At 54.2% G+C, this 20,358-nt stretch overlaps 1 protein-coding gene across 1 annotated transcript in view; it reads right to left on the bottom strand.

The window, feature by feature from the left end:
* The window catches only part of LOC108057764 (fibrillin-like protein dumpy), a 119,402-nt gene that overhangs the window by 26,386 nt on the left and 72,658 nt on the right, over positions 1-20,358 (bottom strand). Inside the window, exons 28-54 of the mRNA XM_070215658.1 lie at positions 19,763-20,089; positions 19,365-19,688; positions 18,366-18,995; positions 17,960-18,298; positions 17,583-17,891; positions 16,788-17,114; positions 15,115-16,707; positions 11,383-14,571; positions 9,518-9,844; positions 9,134-9,454; positions 8,729-9,073; positions 8,372-8,668; positions 8,012-8,314; positions 7,307-7,954; positions 6,935-7,252; positions 6,542-6,877; positions 5,857-6,474; positions 5,152-5,796; positions 4,780-5,091; positions 4,378-4,716; positions 4,009-4,317; positions 3,007-3,951; positions 2,632-2,943; positions 2,227-2,571; positions 850-2,166; positions 432-749; positions 41-373 (exon numbers count right to left, since the gene is read on the bottom strand). Coding sequence (XP_070071759.1) covers positions 41-373; positions 432-749; positions 850-2,166; positions 2,227-2,571; positions 2,632-2,943; positions 3,007-3,951; positions 4,009-4,317; positions 4,378-4,716; positions 4,780-5,091; positions 5,152-5,796; positions 5,857-6,474; positions 6,542-6,877; positions 6,935-7,252; positions 7,307-7,954; positions 8,012-8,314; positions 8,372-8,668; positions 8,729-9,073; positions 9,134-9,454; positions 9,518-9,844; positions 11,383-14,571; positions 15,115-16,707; positions 16,788-17,114; positions 17,583-17,891; positions 17,960-18,298; positions 18,366-18,995; positions 19,365-19,688; positions 19,763-20,089 — 15,726 coding nt within the window. The remainder of the gene's footprint in view (positions 1-40; positions 374-431; positions 750-849; positions 2,167-2,226; positions 2,572-2,631; positions 2,944-3,006; positions 3,952-4,008; positions 4,318-4,377; positions 4,717-4,779; positions 5,092-5,151; positions 5,797-5,856; positions 6,475-6,541; positions 6,878-6,934; positions 7,253-7,306; positions 7,955-8,011; positions 8,315-8,371; positions 8,669-8,728; positions 9,074-9,133; positions 9,455-9,517; positions 9,845-11,382; positions 14,572-15,114; positions 16,708-16,787; positions 17,115-17,582; positions 17,892-17,959; positions 18,299-18,365; positions 18,996-19,364; positions 19,689-19,762; positions 20,090-20,358) is intronic.

The following is a 20,358-nucleotide window of genomic DNA, read 5'->3' as shown; positions in this document are numbered from 1 at the left end:
TCTTAGTCTCAAGGAGGGATCACCAATAGACAACTCTTACGTGGTGCCGGATGACAGGCTAGGAAGGCATCGCCCACATAGCCACGCAGGCAAACACAACTGGGAACGTGGCTGATAACTCGGCACTCGGTCTGCTGACCACAGGCACCGGGACAAGGATCACGGCATCGTTCGCCGATGCAGGCCAAGTGACTGGGGCACTCGGCATTGATCGAACACTCGGGACGACAATGCGGCGGAGTGCCAAAGTAGTTGGGCAGGCAAGAGCAAACGGCCTGATCCTGTTGATTCCTGCAGGAGGAGTACAGGCCGCAGGGTGAGGGCAGGCAGGGATCGCGATAGGGAGCTACATCCCTCAGGGGCGGTGGTGAAACTAACATTGGGGTAGAACGGGTTAGGGTTGGTCAAATACACACAACACTCATCCTTACTTGTTGGTCGAGGTAGACAGCGCACGAAGGGATCACCGGTCATGCCGGTGGGACACCTACAAATGGGACTATGGTTGCGCACCTCGCAGATTGCCTGCTGGCCACAAACACCGGGACAGGGATCGACACACTTTTGCTTGATGCACGCCTTGCTGGGCGAGCATTCAGAGCTCGAGGTGCACTGGGGTCGACAGTTGGGCGGTGCTCCCTCGAACTCCGCGCGGCAGGAGCAGACCGCCTGCTCGTTGACCTCGCGACAATTGGAATTCGGGCCACAGGGTGAGGGTTGACAAGGATTCACATACTCATGGACAACAGCTAGTTATGGGGTTAGGAATACAGTACAAAAAATTAGTAACTACATCCAGGACTACGACCAAGTTTAGTACAACTACGTGAATAATTGGAACTCGCTTACGTTCTGGCGGTTGGCTACAGTAGCGATACGGATCGCCCACATATCCAGCGAAGCAGTTGCACATGGGCGTGTGGTTCACTACATTGCACTCGGCATTCTGTCCACAGCTTCCGGGGCAGGGATCACGGCACTTCTGCTGCTGACAGGCTCGATTCGAGGGGCAGTCCGAGTTCAAGACACACTCCGGTCGACAGCCCTCGTAAGGGTTTCCAAAGTAATCCGTTAGACACTGACAGGCTCCGGCTCCATTCCTCTGGATGCACTCGGCGTTGGCGCCGCAGGGCGACGGCTGGCAGGGATTGATGATCTCCACATCCTGCTTAATAGGCTGACATTGGGTGAAGGGATCTCCGATGAAGCCAATGTCGCAAGTGCACATGGCTGTGTGCGAGACAACGCGGCAAGTGGCACTTAGACCACATAGTCCAGGACAAGGATCGCGACACTTCTGATTGATACAGGCCAAATTCGAGGCACATTCCGAGTTGGCCACACATTCGGGCTTGCAATAAGGCGGAGAGCCAACGAATTCCGCAAGGCAAGTGCAAGTTGGTGTCTCGCCAACAGCACGGCATTCAGAGTTCGGACCACAAGGCGATGGACGGCAAGGATCCTGAGGCACAATATCCTGACGCGGTGGCTCGATGATCTGTTGACAACCCACGAAGGGATTGCCAGTAAATCTCGGCAGGCAGGTGCAGAAGGGATTGTGGTTAACCACACTGCACTGGGCATTGCGGCCACAGGAACCGGGACAGGGATCACTGCATCTCTGGTTTACACACGCCTGGCGGGACAAGCACTCCGAGTTGGATGTACACTCGGGACGACAGAGAGGCGGGGTTCCAAAGTACCCAGCCACACAGGAGCACACGGCCTGCTGGTTGACCTCGCGGCACTGCGAGTTGGGTCCGCACGGAGAGGGTTGGCATGGCTGGACAAGGACAGGGGCTGCAAGGGAAATGTTGCATTGGATATCCGGTTCGAAGGACCAATGACAGGAAGGAAAATATTTACGTGGTGCAGGCTGGCACTGTACAAACGCATTGCCCTGGAAACCCTCTGGACAAGTGCACATGGGCACGTGGTTGAGGACACTACAGATGGCATTGGGGGCACAGGTTCCGGGGCAAGGATCGAAGCACTTGTGACGCGAACAGGCGAGCTCACGTGAGCAATCCGCACTGGTGATGCACTCGGGTCGGCAACCGCTGTAGGGATCGCCATGGTATTCGGGAATGCAAGTACAGACTCCATTGTTGCACTGAGCATTGGGACCGCAGGGTGAGGGGTTGCACGGATCATCTAGCTTAGCGGCTGAGGAAATGAATGATTTAAGTCCCTCCTACACTTTTAACCTTTACTGCTGAATCTTACGTATTACTGGCGGTGGTGGCAGTGGCTGACACTGACTGAATGGATCTCCCGAGTATCCTGCTGGACAGGTACAGCTAGGCGTGTGATTAATCACATTACACAAGGCCCCATAGCCGCAGGAACCGGGACAGGGATCCCGGCACTTCTCATTGATGCACGCCTGACTGCTGGGACACTCGGCGTTGATGCGACACTCGGGTCGGCAATTGGGAGGAGCTCCCAAATATCCTACTAAACAGGAACAGGCGGGAGCATCGCCCTGAGAACGGCACTGGGAGTAGGGTCCGCAGGGGGAGGGCACACAGGGATCAACCGGAGTCTTTTGTACAGGTGCCGGTGGTTCAGCTTCGGGAATGATAATACAGTTTAGACTGGGATCAAACACTTGGGAAAGACACCACTTACGAGGCTTGGGGAAACAGCGGAAGAAGGCATCGCCCGTGTAACCGGCGCGACATGAGCAAATGGGACTGTGATTTACCACCCGGCAGATGGCCTGTTCCCCACAAGTGTTGGGACAGGGATCTACACACTTCTGGTTTACACAGGCCTTATCCACCGGACACTCTGAGGATATCGTACACTCGGGGCGACACACAGGCGGAGCTCCCACATATTCCGGCAGACAAGAGCAAATGGCTTGCTCGTTGACCTCGCGACACTGGGAATTGGGACCACAGGGCGATGGCTGGCAGGGATTCACGTACTCCTTGACGGCTATAATGGGAGGTAACTCGTGGAAGTTAACAAAATTCGTTGAACTCTGATAACTACTCTTACGTTCTGGGACACACGAGCGATACGGATCACCGGAGAATCCTGTGATGCAGCTACAACTGGGCACATGATTGAGTACATTACAGATGGCATTCTGGCCGCAAGTTCCTGGACACGGATCCTGGCACTTCTGCTGCTGGCAAGCCCTGTTCGATGGACAATCCGAATTGAGGACGCACTCGGGGCGACATCCCTCGTAGGGATTGCCAAAGTATTCGGGCAGACATTGACATGAGCCGGCATCTTGGCGGGCGGTACAGCGGGCATTGATTCCACAAGGGCTGGGATTGCAGGGATCCAACTGGTCCTGCACCTGAATCCTCTTCTCCGTGCAAATGGTAAACGGATCACCCTCCATTCCCTCCGGACAAACGCAGCTTGGCGTGTGCGAAAGAACCCGACACTCCGCTGATTGTCCGCAAAGTCCTGGACAAGGATCGCGACACTTTTGCTGAATGCAGGCTTGATTCGTGGGACACTCCGAACTGGTCACGCACTCGGGTCGACAATTGGGCGGTACTCCAATGTAGTCCGCCAGACAGGTGCAAGAGGGCAACTCGTTTACTTCTCGACACTGAGAGTACGGTCCGCAGGGTGATGGCAGGCACGTTTGCCTTGGCGGCGGAACCGGTGGTTCGATAATCTGCTGGCAACTCACAAACGGATTACCCGTGTAGCGCTCCAAGCAGCGGCAGAAGGGCGAGTGATTGGTCACATGACACTGGGCACCGCGACCACAGACGCCGGGACAGGGATCACTGCACTTCTGGTTGCGACAGGCCAAATTCAAGGGGCACTCCGAATTGGTGGTACATTCCGGACGACAGAAGGGCGGGCTTCCTATGAAGGGCGAGATGCAGGAGCAGATGGCCTGCTGGTTAACAACGCGACACTGAGAGTTGGGTCCGCAGGGTGAGGGCTGGCAAGGATTCTGAACGACGTCGAGCTCTGCAAGGTAATCGACTTTGTAGTACGAGATCTTTGCTTGGGGTAAACTTTTCTTACGTGGAATGGGACTACACTGAATGAAGGCATTGCCCTGCATTCTTTCCAAGCAGCGACAATTGGGTATGTGATTCAGAACCTCACATATCGCATTGATGCCACAGACACCTGGACAGGGATCAACGCACTTGTGACGAACACAAGCCTGACTGCGGTCACAATCTGTGTGCAGGACGCACTCGGGACGACAACCGGTATAAGGATCACCGTGGTATTCGGGCAAACAGGAGCATACCCCATTGTTGCATTGGGTGTTGGAACCACAAGGCGATGGATTGCACGGATCCTCGGGTGGCACTGGGTCACGTACTATTTTAAGATTTAAGATATGATTTATAATCGTGACTCTTGGTTGCGATTGTTTCTTACTTTTCTCTGGTATTGGCTGGGGATTACAAACGCTGAACGGGTCCCCAATATAACCCGATACACAACTGCAGATGGGCGTGTGGTTAATCACATTGCACTGGGTGTTGAGGCCACAGGAACCCGGACAGGGATCGCGGCACTTCTGATTGATGCAGGCCTGATGACTGGGACACTCGGCATTGATGGAACACTCCGGTCGGCAATTGGGTGGAGTACCCAGATATTGTGGAAGGCACGAGCAGGATGGTGTGCCATGAATCTCGCGACACTGGGAGTTCGCTCCGCAGGGCGAAGGAACGCAAGGGTCAAGGGGTTCACGTTCGATGATCGGAGGAGGAGCTGGAATTGATTTGTTTTCTATGGTAAGCTGAAGACCTTTTTGAATCGTATCCGTTTTCTTACGCGGCTGACGGTAGCAACGAGTGAAGGGATCACCCGTGAATCCACTGAGACAGGTGCAAATGGGATTGTGGTTGCGAACGCGACACTCGGCCTGTTGGCCACAAACATTGGGACAGGGATCCACACACTTGCGGTTCACACAAGCCTTGTCGGCGGCGCACTCCGAGCTACTGGTGCATTCCGGACGACAGGCGGGCGGACTGCCAATAAACTCTGGCAAGCAGGAACAGACTCCTTGCTCGTTGACTTCACGGCATTGGGAGTTTGGACCGCATGGAGACGGCTGGCAGGGGTTCACATAGACGCGTTCAGCTGGAATAGAAACCATCGTTGGGTCACAAAATCCTAGGGCAAACTGGACCTCATCCTTACGTGGCTCGTTGACTATGATGCGACACAGGCTGTACGGATCGCCGGTGTAACCAAAAAGGCAGTTACAGGTGGCCAAGTGGTTGACCACCTGGCACTCGGCACTTTGGCCACAGGTTCCCGGACAGGGATCACGACACTTCTGGTTGACACATGCCCGATTGGAGGGGCAGTCAGAGTTGAGAACGCACTCAGGACGACAGCCATCATAGGGATTTCCGAAGTAGTCAGGCAGGCACTGGCATGATCCTGCACCGCCACGTTCCTCGCACTTGGCGTTTGCGCCGCAAGGACTGGGATTGCAGGGCTGCAGGATCTCGGGAGGAGTATCCCTAAACGGACTGCACTGACTAAACGGATCTCCGGTGAAGCCACTGTCACACAAGCACATGGCACTATGACTGAACACCCGACAATTAGCATTCTGACCACACAATCCTGGACAAGGATCCACGCACTTCTGATTAATACACGCCCGGTTTGTGGGACACTCCGAGTTGGAGATGCACTCGGGTCGACAGTTGGGCGGTGCACCCACAAATTCGGCTAGGCAAGAACAGGATGGTGATTCTCCTGACACACGACATTCGGAGTTGGGACCACAAGGTGAAGGCTGGCAGGGATTCTGCGGTCTCTCATCGCGTATTACTGAAAGAACTCCAGATGTGAGCATCGGGGAGGGTTTAAAAAAGGTAAGAGGATGCCTACTTAGTTGCTGGCAGCTCACGAAGGGATTTCCGGACATGCCAGTGGGGCAGCTGCAGAAGGGACGGTGGTTGACGACCTTGCAGAGGGCATTAAAGCCACAGGTACCAGGGCACGGATCGCGACACTTCATATTCTGGCAATCCTGATCCGCAGGACAGTCCGAGTTGGTCACACATTCCGGTCGACACTGCGGCGGACTGCCCACATAGTTAGAGAGGCAGGAACAGACCGCAGTCTGTTGCACCACGCGGCACTGACTGTTCGGACCACATGGCGATGGCTGGCAGGGATCTTGAATCTTTGCCGGCGGCACGGGTCGACACTCGAAGAAGGCATTACCGGACATCTGCTCGGGGCAGCGGCAAATGGGAATGTGATTGGTCACCTCGCACAAAGCGTTCACACCACAAGTTCCGGGGCAGGGATCCACGCACTTGTTGCGCACACAGGCTCGATCTCTGGGACAATCGGTGTTTAGTACACACTCGGGGCGGCAGGAAACATACGGATCTCCCTGGTACTCGGGTATACACGAGCACTGTCCATTGCGACAAAGAGCATTGGCTCCGCAAGGTGATGGATTGCAAGGATCGTCGGCAATTGGTGGTGGTGTTACGGCTATAAAAGGGAAAAATATCGAGGGGAATAAGCACCGATCTTCTGTAGAGTTACTGGAAACACCTACGTTCTGGGGGCTTGGGATTGCAGTTGGTGAATGGATTTCCTATATATCCTTCGATGCAGGCGCAGAGTGGTGTGTGATTGATGACGCTGCAAACGGCATTTTGACCGCAGGCTCCCGGGCAGGGATCGCGACACTTTTGGTTAATACAAGCCAACTGACTGGGACACTCTGAGTTAATAGTGCACTCGGGGCGACAATTGGGAGCCTGGCCAATAAAGTTGACCAGGCAGGAACAGGCAGGCACACCGTTAATATTGCGGCATTCGGAGTTGGGACCACAGGGTGTTGGCACACAGGGATCCCTCAGAGGTTCGTCCTTGGTCTCGATAATCGGCGCTGTGGTACGGAAGGGTTTACTATCTTTTACCCGAGGATTACAAGAATCAGGCTTACGTGGAATGGGGAAGCAACGAGTGAAAGCGTCGCCTGTGTAACCACTGAGGCAGCTGCAAATGGGACTGTGGTTTCGAACCCTACAAACAGCATTGTTTCCGCAAGTATCTGCTGTGCAAGGATCCACGCACTTCTGATTGACACACGCCCTGTCCGCAGGACATTCCGACGAGATGGTGCATTCGGGTCGGCAGGACGGTGGAGCTCCCACAAACTGGGGCAGGCAGGAGCAAACGGCTTGCTCATTGGAAACCCGGCATTGAGAGTTCGGACCACACGGTGTGGGCTGACAGGGATTAACGTACTCCATTTGGGGTGCTAAAATTTGGGACTTGAGTAGGGGAACAGAAGATCTCGATAATTGGGTCTTACGTTCTGGCAGTCGATTACATTGACGGTATGGGTCACCCACATATCCGTTGAGGCAATTACATTGCGGCAAATGGTTAACCACTTGACAGTTGGCATTTAGACCACAAGTTCCTGGGCAGGGATCTTGGCATCTCAGTTGCTGACAAGCCCTGTTCGAGGGGCAATCCGAGTCAAGCATGCATTCCGGGCGACATCCCTCGTAAGGATCTCCAAAGTACTGCGGCAGACACTGGCAGGATCCCACTCCATTGCGATCGCGGCACACGGCATTCGATCCGCAAGGGCTTGGGCTGCACGGCGTGCGTATTTCATTTTCATAGGCAATCTCCGGACGGCAGTGCACGAAGGGATCTCCACTGAAGCCCTGCTGGCAGATGCACTGCACAGCATGACTGACCACATGGCACTCGGCATTGAGGCCACAACGTCCTGGGCAGGGATCCACGCACTTCTGGTTGACGCAGGCCAGTTGACTGGAGCAGTCCGAACTGGTCACACATTCCGGACGGCAGTTTGGCGGACGTCCAATGTAGGTTTCCAGGCAGGAACACGCGGGAGCCTCGCCTACAGGGCGACACTGGGAGTAGGGTCCACAAGGAGAGGGGCGACAGGGATCAACGGGAGCCACATCACGAACAGGAGGTTCAACTGGGAAAGGTAACTGTTGTGAAGGTGTCTTCTTTTTATCTGACATAGCATCCTTACTCTGAGGCTGACAACGAATGAAGGGATTACCCGTGAACCTCGGAGGACATGTGCAGAAGGGACTGTGGCTGACTACAGCACACTGGGCACCCACTCCACACGTTCCGGGGCAGGGATCTCCGCACCGTTGGTTGAGACAAGCCTGGGTGGGTGCACACTCCGCGTTGGAGGTGCACTCTGGTCGGCAGGATGGCGGAGCTCCAATGAAGCTGGGCAGGCACGAGCAAACAGCCTGCTGATTGACCTCGCGGCACTGGGAATTGGGACCACACGGTGAGGGTCGGCAGGGATTGGTGACTGAAACTAGGGGTGGACGAGTTGTTAGAGGAGCAATTAAGGGGATTAACCACTTGGACGTACTCTGCACAGGAGAACAGCGGATAAAAGCGCTGCCAGCGGTGCGTTCCGGGCATCTGCACATGGGTATGTGATTGATGACATCGCAAATGGCATTCTCGCCACAAGTTCCAGGACAGGGATTCACACACTTGCTGCGATGACAGGCCTTATCCCGCGGGCAGTCGGAACTCAGGACGCACTCGGGCCGACAACCGGAATAAGGATCGCCATGGAATTCAGCCAGGCAGCTGCAGACTCCAGCATTGCACTGGGCATTGGGGCCACAAGGTGATGGGTTGCAGGGATCCACATATTCGTCTATTAATTGGGTTGTTCGGTTAAGTGAGTTTATTTCAGGTTTTTCTTCCACTTTCTTACTTTGCGTAGGTTCAGGAGGTGGCGCTAGACGACAGCTACTGAACGGATCACCCGTAAAACCAGCTGGACACACGCAAATGGGCGTGTGGTTGACCACATTACACTCGGCTGCATAGCCGCAGGAACCGGGACACGGATCAATGCACTTCTCGCGTATGCAGGCCAGATTTGAGGGACACTCGGCACTGATGGTGCACTCGGGTCGACAGTTGGGCGGAGCCCCCAGGAATTCCGGCAGGCAGGAACAGGAAGGCACTCCCTGAACATTGCGGCACTGACTATTCAGACCGCAGGGTGAGGGCAGACAGGGATCACGCTCAACACGTTCGATTACAGGTGGTGGGGCTAACATATTAACATAACAATTAACTGAATGCTTGGCGAAGATCGCAGGACAACTCTTACGTGGCAGGGGATAGCAGCGCGTGAAGGAATCACCGGTGAATCCTTGACGACACTGACACAGCGGACTGTGACTTCGCACCCGGCACTCGGCATTTAAGCCACAAGTGCCTGGACACGGATCCTGACAACGTTGACTGATGCAGGCCTTGTCGGTGGGGCATTCCGTGCTCAACACACACTCGGGTCGACAATTGGGTGGCAGACCGATGTGGAGCTCCAGACAGGAGCAGACGGCCTGACCGTTGAGTTCGCGACACTGGGAGTTGGGACCACATGGCGAGGGGCGACAGGGTTGGCTGGGTTCGGTCACACGGGCAGGGACTAGAAATGGGGGGTCTAAGGTCAGGGGATAGTCCAGGGTGATCTTGGGTTTAACTATCTTACGCTGAGTTGGTTCCACATGGCAGTAGCGATACGGATCGCCAGTGAATCCAAGGCGGCAGGTACAGGTGGGCAGATGATTCGTGACACTGCAGTCCGCATTGGTGCCACAGGTGCCGGGACAGGGATCGCGACACTTCTGCTGCTGACAGGCCCTGTTCGAAGGGCAGTCCGAGTGACGAACGCACTCCGGACGACACGACTGATAGGGGTCACCAAAGTGATCGGGCAGGCACTGGCAGGAACCGATGCCGTTTCTTTCGCGGCACACTGCATTCGAGCCACAGGGATTGGGTTCGCAGGGGGTAACCTGCTCATTGACAATGCGTTCTAGGTGGGGTGAAAATAGTCAAAGGAAGAGATGGGACAAAGACAGAGATTTTTTCATTAATTGCTCTCGAGTGAATAGGGTTTAGTACAATACTTTCTGTTTGCTTTCAGCTGATTAATCCGTTTGCAGTGGTGGTATTATTGTAGCGGATTAGAGTACAAGTACTAGTTAGGTGTTCGCATCCTTTCGAAGGACCAGGTGCAGAGCTTCATTTAGTTGGGTTAAACTCTGTGTGCTGAGTGCTTTTTCAGTGTTATGTAAGTGCAATGGCCCAATTCAATGGGCCTTGAGTTATGTTTTTTTTTGTGTCGTAAGTAAAACAAGTGTCCTTTTGGCGGGGTTATATCATTTGATTTATTGCTCTTTGTTAAACAATTCTCATACGCTACAATGTTATACAATTTTAATGCTATAATTAAGTGCTAACGCGGTTTTTTGGTTTCTTTTCGACTAGTACTAGGTTAATGTCTTTGGCGTTTCGAAGGCAGAATTTTGGTTTGGGGTCAAAAACAACAACAACGCAGTACTCAATTTCGGGTAGTTGGGTTAGGTCAAATTTTGGGTAGTAAGCGAGTGGAGAGACGAGGACATTTGTGTTTTTTGGGCCAAATAACGAATTAGGTAAAAGCATTTCGCGTGGATTATCCCTCAAATCGAAAACAACAACATTAAGGGGTCGCAGGGTAATACTTTTGGAGGCAACAACGATATATCATCAAGGGTTAAAGGCAAAAATCAAGGCGGGTGATTTGGTGTAAAGGCATTAAAGGTTGTATATAAGGAAGCAATAAGGCGTGGCAAGTTTGCATATTGTAATTGAGGCGTTAGGGGCGGTAAAAAGCAAGTAAATAATTGACTAAAACTAATTAAAATCTTTGACTATCCCAGCGTACAGACACTTTCAATAGCACAGTCACTCAGACAATTCGTACAGAGTGCGTGCTGAATTGAAATTTGCATTTCGCCTATCGAGTGCATTGTGATTTAGTGTAAAAAACATGAACAGAACACTCCTTAAATTGCAATGCATTGTGCCTGTGCGTGCGGTAATCATAGATCTTAATGAATGTAAGTTGTGTGGTACAAAAAGGCTGCCTAAAAGCACATTAGAACAAGTAACGCGTATAAGGTGAAAAACAAGTGCCAACATAGAGTGCAAAACAAGTATAATCAATTACAGCGATTGTAACTGATTTTCTAGTGATCATCTTTCATTTATTCTAATGTGCTTATAAGGAATGTGAAACTTTGGGTTTTGAGGGGTCTTTAAATTAAGGGTAACAGGGGATTATCACTGAGTTTCTTTGGTAATCTTTGGTAAGCCAATACTGAGATCTTTTTTTAAATAGTTTCACATTCTTTCAAATCTTTCAGGGCGTAACCAAATGTTTTGGCTGTGCGGCATCTTTGTTCGTTTTTTAATAATAGCAGGTGTTGTACTGGGCGCCCAGTGAGCAACCGAAACCACAGAATTATCGTTTATAAGCTGGTTTACGCCCTGACCTAACTGCTAGGTTAAATGAAAACGGGTTCCTACCTTGCTCCTTCTGACAGCCGGTGAACGGATCTCCAGTATAGCCCACATCGCAGGTGCAGATGGGTTGATGATTGGCCACATTGCAGCGGGCATTGAATCCGCAGGCATTCACGCACGGATCCGAGCACTTCTGGCGGATGCAGGCCTTGGTCGGTGGACATTCCGGATTGATGGAGCACTCGGGTCGGCAGCTTGGCGGCGTTCCAATGAAGGTAGCTGCGCACGAGCAGGCTGCATTGCCATTCAGCACCTTGCACTCGGAATTGGGTCCGCAGGGCGACGGTTGACATGGGTTATCCGGCGTTGGTGGTGGCTTTCTCTCCTCTTGGTAACAGCGAGTGAACGGATCACCGGTGTAGCCCGTGTTGCAAGAGCACGACGGGTTGTGGTTGATCACCTGGCAGCGGGCAAACTGACCACAGGCTCCCGGGCACGGATCCACGCACTTCCTGTTCACACAGGCCATGTGCAGCGAGCACTCGGAGCTGACGATGCACTCGGGTTTGCAGGCGGGCGGTGAGCCCAGCATTCCCGGCTGACAGGCACACACGGGTCCCTGACCGGAAATGTGGCACAAGCTGTTGGGTCCGCAGGGATTCGGTTGGCATGGGTCTTTAGCAACTGGAGTCTCGTGGCGGCAGTGGACGAATGGATCACCCGTGTAGCCCTGCAGACAACTGCAGATTGGAATGTGATTCGAGACATCGCACTGCGAGTTCTGGCCACAAACTCCGGGGCAGGGATCAACGCACTTCTTGTTCAGACAAGCCTTGGTGGGCGGGCAATCGGTACTCAGCGTGCACTCCGGACGACAGCCGGTGTAGGGATCTCCCTGGTAATCCGCCAGACAGCTACATATTCCATTCCTGCACTCGGCATTCGAACCGCATGGCTGCAGATCGCAGGGATCCTGAGTGAGCGGCGGTGACTTTGTAGTCTCCTCAATAAACTCGATGCAACGGACAAACGGATCGCCGGTGAAGCCACCACGACAGGTACAGATGGCCAAGTGGTTCTGCACACGGCACTCGGAGTCCACGCCGCAGGAGCCATCGCAGGGATCGCGGCACTTCTCGGCTATGCAAGCTCGGTCCGGTGAGCAATCCGTGTTGACAACGCACTCGGGCCGACAATTGGGCGGTGCTCCAATGAAGTTGGGCAGGCAGGAGCAGGAGGCCTGCTCGTCGCGCACCCTGCACTCCGAGTTAAGGCCACAGGGAGATGGTTGGCATGGTCTCCTCACAGGCTCATCGCGTCCCGGCGGCGGCGGTGGAGGTGATGGATAGCAGCGGGCGAATGGATCACCCGTCATGTCCAAAGGACAGCTGCAGATCGGATTGTGGTTAATCACCTCGCACTTGGCATTCAGGCCGCACGTCTTGGTGCAGGGATTGGCGCAGCGGAACTTGTGGCACGCCCTGTTCGAAGGACACTCGGCATTAACCGTGCACTCTGGCTTGCAATTGGGCGGCGCTCCAATGAAGGTATCCAGGCAGGAGCAGACGGCCAAGCCGTTGGCCACCCGGCACTTGCTATTCGCTCCGCAGGGCGATGGAATACAGGGATCGGCAACTGGTGGTGGCGTCGAGACCTCCACGCGGCGACAACTGGCGAAGGGATCTCCAGTGTAGCCATCATTACAGACACAGTTGGGCACATGGTTCACAGCATAGCACTGGGCATTCAAGCCACAGATTCCGGGGCAGGGATCCTGGCACTTGTTGCGGATGCACGTCTTGTCCGTGGAACAGTCGGAGCTGAGGACGCACTCGGGGCGACATCCCTCGTAGGGATTGCCCTGGTATTCATCGATGCACTTGCAGGCGGCGGCTCCGTTGCGTTCAATGCACTCGGCATTGGCTCCACACGGCGATGGCTGGCAGGGCTTCGGTGGCTCCTCCTGCTGCGGCACACACTGGACGAAGGCGTTGCCCGCATAGCCAGGCGGACAGGAGCAGGACACAGCGTGTCCAATCACACGACACTCGGCATTCGTTCCGCAGGATTCTGGGCAGGGATTGCTGCACTTATTGTTGATGCACGCCTGCGTCGATTGACAGTCCGGATTAATGATGCACTCAGGTCGGCAGTTGGGCGGCGAGCCAAAGAACTCGGCTTGGCACTGGCAGACGGGTCCATTCCTGTCCGGCTTGCAGATCGAGTTGGGTCCGCAGGGCGAGGGCACGCAAGGATCCTGGGGCGGAGTCTTGACATCCGGTGCGGGAATGGGTTGCAAGACCACGCACTGCTTGAACGGATCACCAGTTCGACCAGGTGGGCAGCCACAGATGGGGCTATGATTGATAACCTCACAGCGGGCTTCGAGTCCACAGGCAGCGGCGCAGGGATCCACGCACTTCTTGTTCACGCAAGCCTGCAAAGCGGAGCACTCGCTGGACACCACACACTCGGGACGGCACTGGGGCGGTGCTCCAATGTAGCCCTCCAGGCAGGAGCATACCGCATGTCCGTTGACATCTCGGCACTGGCTGTTCGATCCGCACGGCGATGGGGAACAGGCCTCGATTATGGGATCCTCTACGACCGGTTTCACGCGGCAATTGACGAACGGATCTCCCTCGTAGCCCTGCACGCAGGAGCACACTGGTATATGGTTCATCACCTCGCACATGGCATTGTTGCCACAGATTCCTGGACAGGGATCCACACACCGGTTGCGCATACAGGCCTTGTCCCTGGGACAATCGGCCGAGAGCGTACACTCGGGTCGGCATCCCTCGTAGGCGTTTCCTTGGTAGTTATTCTGGCAGCGACACTCGCCGGCAAAGCAGTCTGCATTCAGTCCGCACGGATTCGGGTTGCATGGATCATTCACTGTGGGCGGAGTTCTCTCCTCTTCCTTCTTGGTGCAACGCACGAACGGATCGCCCTCGTAGCCCTCGATGCAGTTGCAAATGGGCAGGTGGTTGAGCACATGGCACTTGGCCTCGAATCCGCAGGATCCTGAGCAGGGATCGGCACACTTCTGGTTGATGCACGCCTCCGTGGGTCCGCACTCGGAGTTTAGTACGCACTCTGGGCGACAGCGAGGCGGTGCTCCAATGAAGTTCGGCAGGCAGGAGCAGGCGGGACTGTTGCCCACAATCTGGCACTTGGCGTTGGGTCCACAAGGAGATGGCACACACGATGCGGGTGCCGGCGACGGTGTCGTATTGTCATTGGTGATGGCTACAGGAATTTTTATAAAAGTTATTATGAGAGCTAAATAGAAAATATTTTTCCATTTTCCCCTTTTAAAGGGAAAGAAGCTGATGACCTAAAGGAACAATTGGTTTCCTCAGGAATTCTAGATACGGACAAAAGGCTGAACGGACAAAGTTTTTAGTAAACATTGAATAACAGACAAAACAAATTTATTAACCATATATAAGTAAGTAAAGCTAATATCTTTTTCATTTTACCCTTTTAAAGAGTAAGAAGCTTTTAACCTAAAGGAACAATTGGTTTCATTAGAAATTCTAGATAGAATTGTTGAATTGCTGAACGGACAGGGCCAAGTTTTTAGTAAGGATCGGATTACAGGCAAACTAATTTATTTACCATATATAAGTAAGTAAAGCGAAAATCTTTTTTTATTTTCTCCTTTTAAAGGGAAAGAAGCTTTTGACCTAAAGGTACAATTGGTTTTCTCAGGAATTCTAGATACGGACAAAAGGCTGAACGGACAAGGCCCAGTTTTTAGTAATAATCTATTAACAATCGCAGACTTACCAACTCGGGTGCACTCAACAAACGGATCTCCTGTCATGGTCCGTGGACAGGTGCAGATGGGGCTGTGGTTCTTGGTGGTGCAGATGGCTCGAATGCCGCAGGTGTGCAGACAGGGATCCACGCACTTCTTGTTCACACAGGCCCTTTCCGGGGCGCACTCGGCGCTGACCACGCACTCCGGCTTGCAGTTGGGCGGCTGGTTGATGAATCCCGCCTGGCAGGAGCACACGGCCTGGTTGTTCATGGCACGGCAGTTGCTGTTGGGTCCGCAGGGCGATGGATTGCAGGGATTCAGAGGAGGTCGCGGCGTGACCGGCACAGGTTTGCAGCTGAAGAACGGATCTCCAGTGTAACCCGGCGGGCAGTCACAGGTGGGCACATGTTTGTCAACTGTACAAATGGCATAGTCTCCGCAGATATTGTTGCACGGATCGACGCACTTGAATCGCGAGCAGGCTTGGACAGCCGAGCATTCATCGTTGTTCTCGCACTCGCGTCGGCATCCTCGTTGGGCATCATACGGATTACCCTCGAAGCCATCATGACAGTAGCAGGCTCCGGCTCCATTCCTCTCCCGGCACTCGGCATGCGGGCCACAGGGCGAGGGTTCGCAGGGCGACGTAGGTGACTCAGTGGGCGTCACAGCCGGGATGAGTTGGCAGCCAAAGAGCGGTTCTCCCTCGTAGCCATCGGCACAGGAGCAGACAGCATTGTGCTGCACCACCTGGCAGATGGCATTGCTGCCACACGAACCGGGACAGGGATCAACGCAACGTTCCTGCTGGCAGGACAAATGGTTCTGGCACTCGTCGTTGTTCGTACATTCCGGCCGACAGGTGGGCGGACGTCCAATGAAGTTGGTCTGGCAGGAGCAGGCGGCCTGGTTGCCAATCTCTCGGCACACCGAGTTGGGACCACATGGCGATGGCACGCAGGGATTCTCCACGTTCTTGACCTCCGGAGCGGGGGCACAGCCCGAGATGGGATCTCCTGTCATGCCGGGCTGGCATGTACAAATAGGATTGTGGTTGACCACCTGGCACTTGGCATTGTTGCCGCAAGATCCGCGGCACGGATCCTCGCACTTCTGGTTGATGCACGCCCTGTTCTGGGGGCACTCCGAGCTGACCACGCACTCCGGCTTGCAGCTGGGCGGCGCTCCAATGTAGTTCTCCAGGCAGCTGCACACCGCATGTCCGTTGGTATCCTGGCACTGGCTGTACGGTCCGCAGGGAGAGGGTTGGCATGGATTCTCCGGTCGTCGGGTGACCACCTCGATCAGCGAGCACGAGCGATGCGGATCTCCGGTGTAGCCATCGAAGCAGTTGCAGTTGGGTCCGTGATTCAGCACCCTACACTCGGCATTGATGCCGCAGGCTCCGGGACATGGGTCCTGGCACTTGTTGTTGATGCAGGCACGCGACCGATCGCAATCGTCGTTCTGGACACATTCCGGTCGGCAGCCGCTGTACGGATCTCCAAAGTATTCCGGCAGGCAGGCACAGGAGCCAGCTCCATTGCGCTCCCGGCAAATGGCATTCGCTCCGCAGGGACTGGGATTGCAGGGGTTTCTGGGCTCATCCGGCGGAGCAACTAGAGGAGAGATGGGAAATGCAATATTCAAGTTAGTGGGGTTAACCAGAGATTCAGTTTAGCAGCCTGGGATATATTACTTTGCTGCACGATCGCACAGCCGGAGAAGGGATCTCCGGTGAAGCCAGGCACACACTCGCATGCCGGTCGGTGCTTGATGACCGTGCACGTGGAGTGCAGGCCACAGACACCGATGCACGGGTTCGAGCAGCGCTGGTTCACACAGGCCAGGTTGGCGGGACAGTCGGCGCTACTGAGGCACTCGGGCCGGCAGTTGGGCGGACGTCCCAGGTAGTCGGGCAGGCAGGAGCATGCAGGCGAACCGCCGACATCGAGGCATTTCGAGTTGGGTCCGCACGGTGAGGGGATGCAGGGATTACCGGACTTTTCGGTGGGTGGGGGCTCCACTACACATTTAGCCATGCCATAGATAGTTGAGGTGGGATCATAGCACATTTAGACAAACATTTACATAGGTTCATAGGATAGTAGAGTTGTGGATAGTTGTTTACAAAGTGTACATAAAATAAAAATGGATAGAGAATGGAAGAAATCAAACATTAAATAGGAAATACATGCAGGAGATGGAAACCTTGGGTGGGTTGGCAAGCCAAGTGGGGGAGTAGATTGTATACCGTGCTTTTGGGGTTTCATAACGTTTATGGCAGTGGTGGCCAGCAGGCATAGGCAAATTCTCTGCCGCTGCGCTGCTAGCGATTCGACGCTCACGTACGCTGTAAAGCAGAAAATGTGCTGCTTCTGCTGGCCACCACTGGCTTAAGGGAATATAAAATACACCATAGTAAGGATCAATAATCAGAAATCTTCCCCCCTTTTGGCTTGCACTCCTCATCCTTTCAACTAATCATGCTTACACAATATCTTAGTGCACCGGTTGAAGGGATCTCCGGTGAAACCTGGGGCACAGGAGCATGCGGGATAGTGGTTAATGACCTGGCAGCGGGCCTCGATGCCACAAGTGCCGGGACAGGGGTCCACGCACTTCTGATTCTGACAGTTGAGATCTTGGGCGCAGTCCGAGCTAATGATGCACTCGGGCCGGCAGCTGGGTGCCGAGCCGACGAAGCCCTGGAGGCAGGAGCAGACGGCATGGCCGTTGACCTCGCGGCACTGGCTGTAGGGACCGCAGGGCGAGGGTCTACAGGGGTTCTCATCCCGTTCGGCTGGGAAAGTAGGGGTGGATCAGTAGGTGTTGCCCATGGGTTATACGAGTAGTTAGTGGTGAACCTACGTGGTGGGGGCAACTGAGGAATTTCACGGCACGCGCTCGACGGATTTCCAGTGTATCCGGCCAGGCAAGTGCAGCTGGGCAGATGATTGGACACCCGACACTGGGCATTCAGACCACAAACACCTGGACAGGGGTCCACGCATTTCTGGTTGACGCACGACTTGTCGCGGGAGCAATCACTGTTCACCACGCACTCCGGTCGACAGCCACTGTACGGATCACCGAAGTACTCCGGCAAACAAGTACAGGAGCCGGCTCCGTTGCGTTCGCGGCACTCGGCATTGGGGCCACAGGGCGAGGGTTGGCAGGGAGTCAGTCGCTCATCGGGCACGGTGGGAGCTATGGGGCCACAAAGCGAAGGAGGATTAGGACTCTAGTTCTAGGGGACTCTAAGTTTCGAGCTTACGTTGCGGATTGCAGCCGGCGAAGGGATCACCAGTGTAACCATTGTCGCAGGAGCAGACGGGCGAGTGATTCACCACACTGCAGTAGGCATTGAAGCCACACGATCCCGGACAGGGATCCTGGCAGCGCTCATTGACGCACGCCTGGGTGGCAGGACACTCGGTGTTGATGGTACACTCGGGTCGACAATTAGGCGCCCTGCCCACGAAATTGGGCAGGCAGGAGCAGACACCCGTCTCGCCCACAACACGGCACTGGGAATTGCGTCCGCAGGGACTGGGCACGCAGGGATTCTCGTTGGACTTCGGTTGCTCCGGCTCCTCCTGCCAGGGGGCACAGCGTACGAAGGGATCGCCGCTGTAGCCGGCTGGGCAGGAGCAGATCGGATTGTGGTTGGTCACCTTGCAGATGGCCTCGTTGCCACAGGTGCCCGGACAAGGGTCCACGCAGCGCTGGTTCACGCACGCCCTGTCCTGGGAGCACTCGGAGCTAACCGAGCACTCGGGACGACAGGCGGGCGGAGTGCCAATGTAATTGGTAACGCAGGAGCAGACCGCATGTCCGTTCACCTCGCGGCACTGGCTGTAAGGACCGCAGGGCGAAGGACGACAGGGTTCCACGGGGGCGGGCACTACAAATCAGGGTGAGCGTTATTAAAGCTATCTATTAGGTTGGGAGTATTGCAGAGTGGGTCGACTCTTCGGGATTCGAGTTACAACTCAAGAAAATTAACTTAAGATCAAATGGATCTCCTTTGAAAACGAAATTCGTTTCCTAAAGACTAAAGACAGCTCAAGAAATTCTGAAGCCCTATTGAAAATTAACTTAAGATTAAATGGAAATCCATTGAAAACTATAATTGTTTTTAAAAAAGACTAAAGACAACTCAAGAAATGTTGAGGTCTGATTGTAAATTAACTTAAGATCACATAAGATCTATGTAAAAACTCTAATCCTTTCCCAAAGACTCAACCCACTCCCAGGGGAAACTTCTTCCTACATTTGGGTATCTCCCGACAATATTGCGAGGGATTGCCAGTGTATCCTGAGGGACAACTGCAGCTGGGGGCGTGATTGATCACATGGCACTCGGCGGAAACGCCACAGACACCCGGACAGGGATCGCGGCACTTGTTGTTGAGGCAGGCGCGGTTCTTCGAGCAGTCACTATTCAGCACGCACTCCGGACGGCACTCGGTATACGGATCTCCATTATACTCCGGCAGGCAGGAGCAAGAGCCAACTCCATTGCGCTCCTTGCAAATGGCATTGGCGCCGCAGGGACTCGGGTTGCAGGGCTGTGCCACCTCGGGCGGGACAATAACTAATGGGGGGAGGGGGAAAAGGTCAACGGTTTAGTATTATCCGATTGGAAAGCAAGTCTTCCAGGTCCCTTACTCTTCGGACTACACTCTGAGAACGGATCCCCTGCATAGCCGTCGATGCAGCGGCAAATGGGTCTATGGTTATTTACAAGGCAAGTGGCCTGGAAGCCGCAGGTTCCGACACACGGATCCCGGCAGCGCAGATTGATGCAGGCCAAACTGCCGACGCACTCGGAGTCCGAGGTGCACTCGGGCCGGCAGTTGGGCGCCCTACCCACATAATGTTGCAAGCATGAGCAGACCGCCTGCTCATTGGCAGCCGACACCCGGCACTCGGAATTGGGACCACATGGCGAGGGCACGCACGGATCGATGCGATCATGGGTGATGGGGGGCCGCTCTACATTCGATATAACCATTTAACCATCACATTACACCAAGTACGATAATCATCATGCACCAAAATAAGCCATACATAGAGTACATATAAAAGAAATAAACATAATGGAAAGTATATATATAGAGGATGCGAGTAATGTTGTCAAGCGGGTATGAAATGGATTAAGGGCTCGAAAGGCTCTCGGATGAAGAGATGATTCGGTGAGTGATTGGCTTAAATACCCCTGCAGATAAAGTAGAAGGAAACCTATAATACTGTGGGTATTTCTG

This window comes from Drosophila takahashii, chromosome 2L, assembly GCF_030179915.1.
Source record: "Drosophila takahashii strain IR98-3 E-12201 chromosome 2L, DtakHiC1v2, whole genome shotgun sequence".
Lineage (NCBI taxonomy): Eukaryota > Metazoa > Arthropoda > Insecta > Diptera > Drosophilidae > Drosophila > Drosophila takahashii.
Note: the sequence above shows the minus strand (reverse complement) of the source record. Positions and strands in the feature narration are given on the sequence as shown.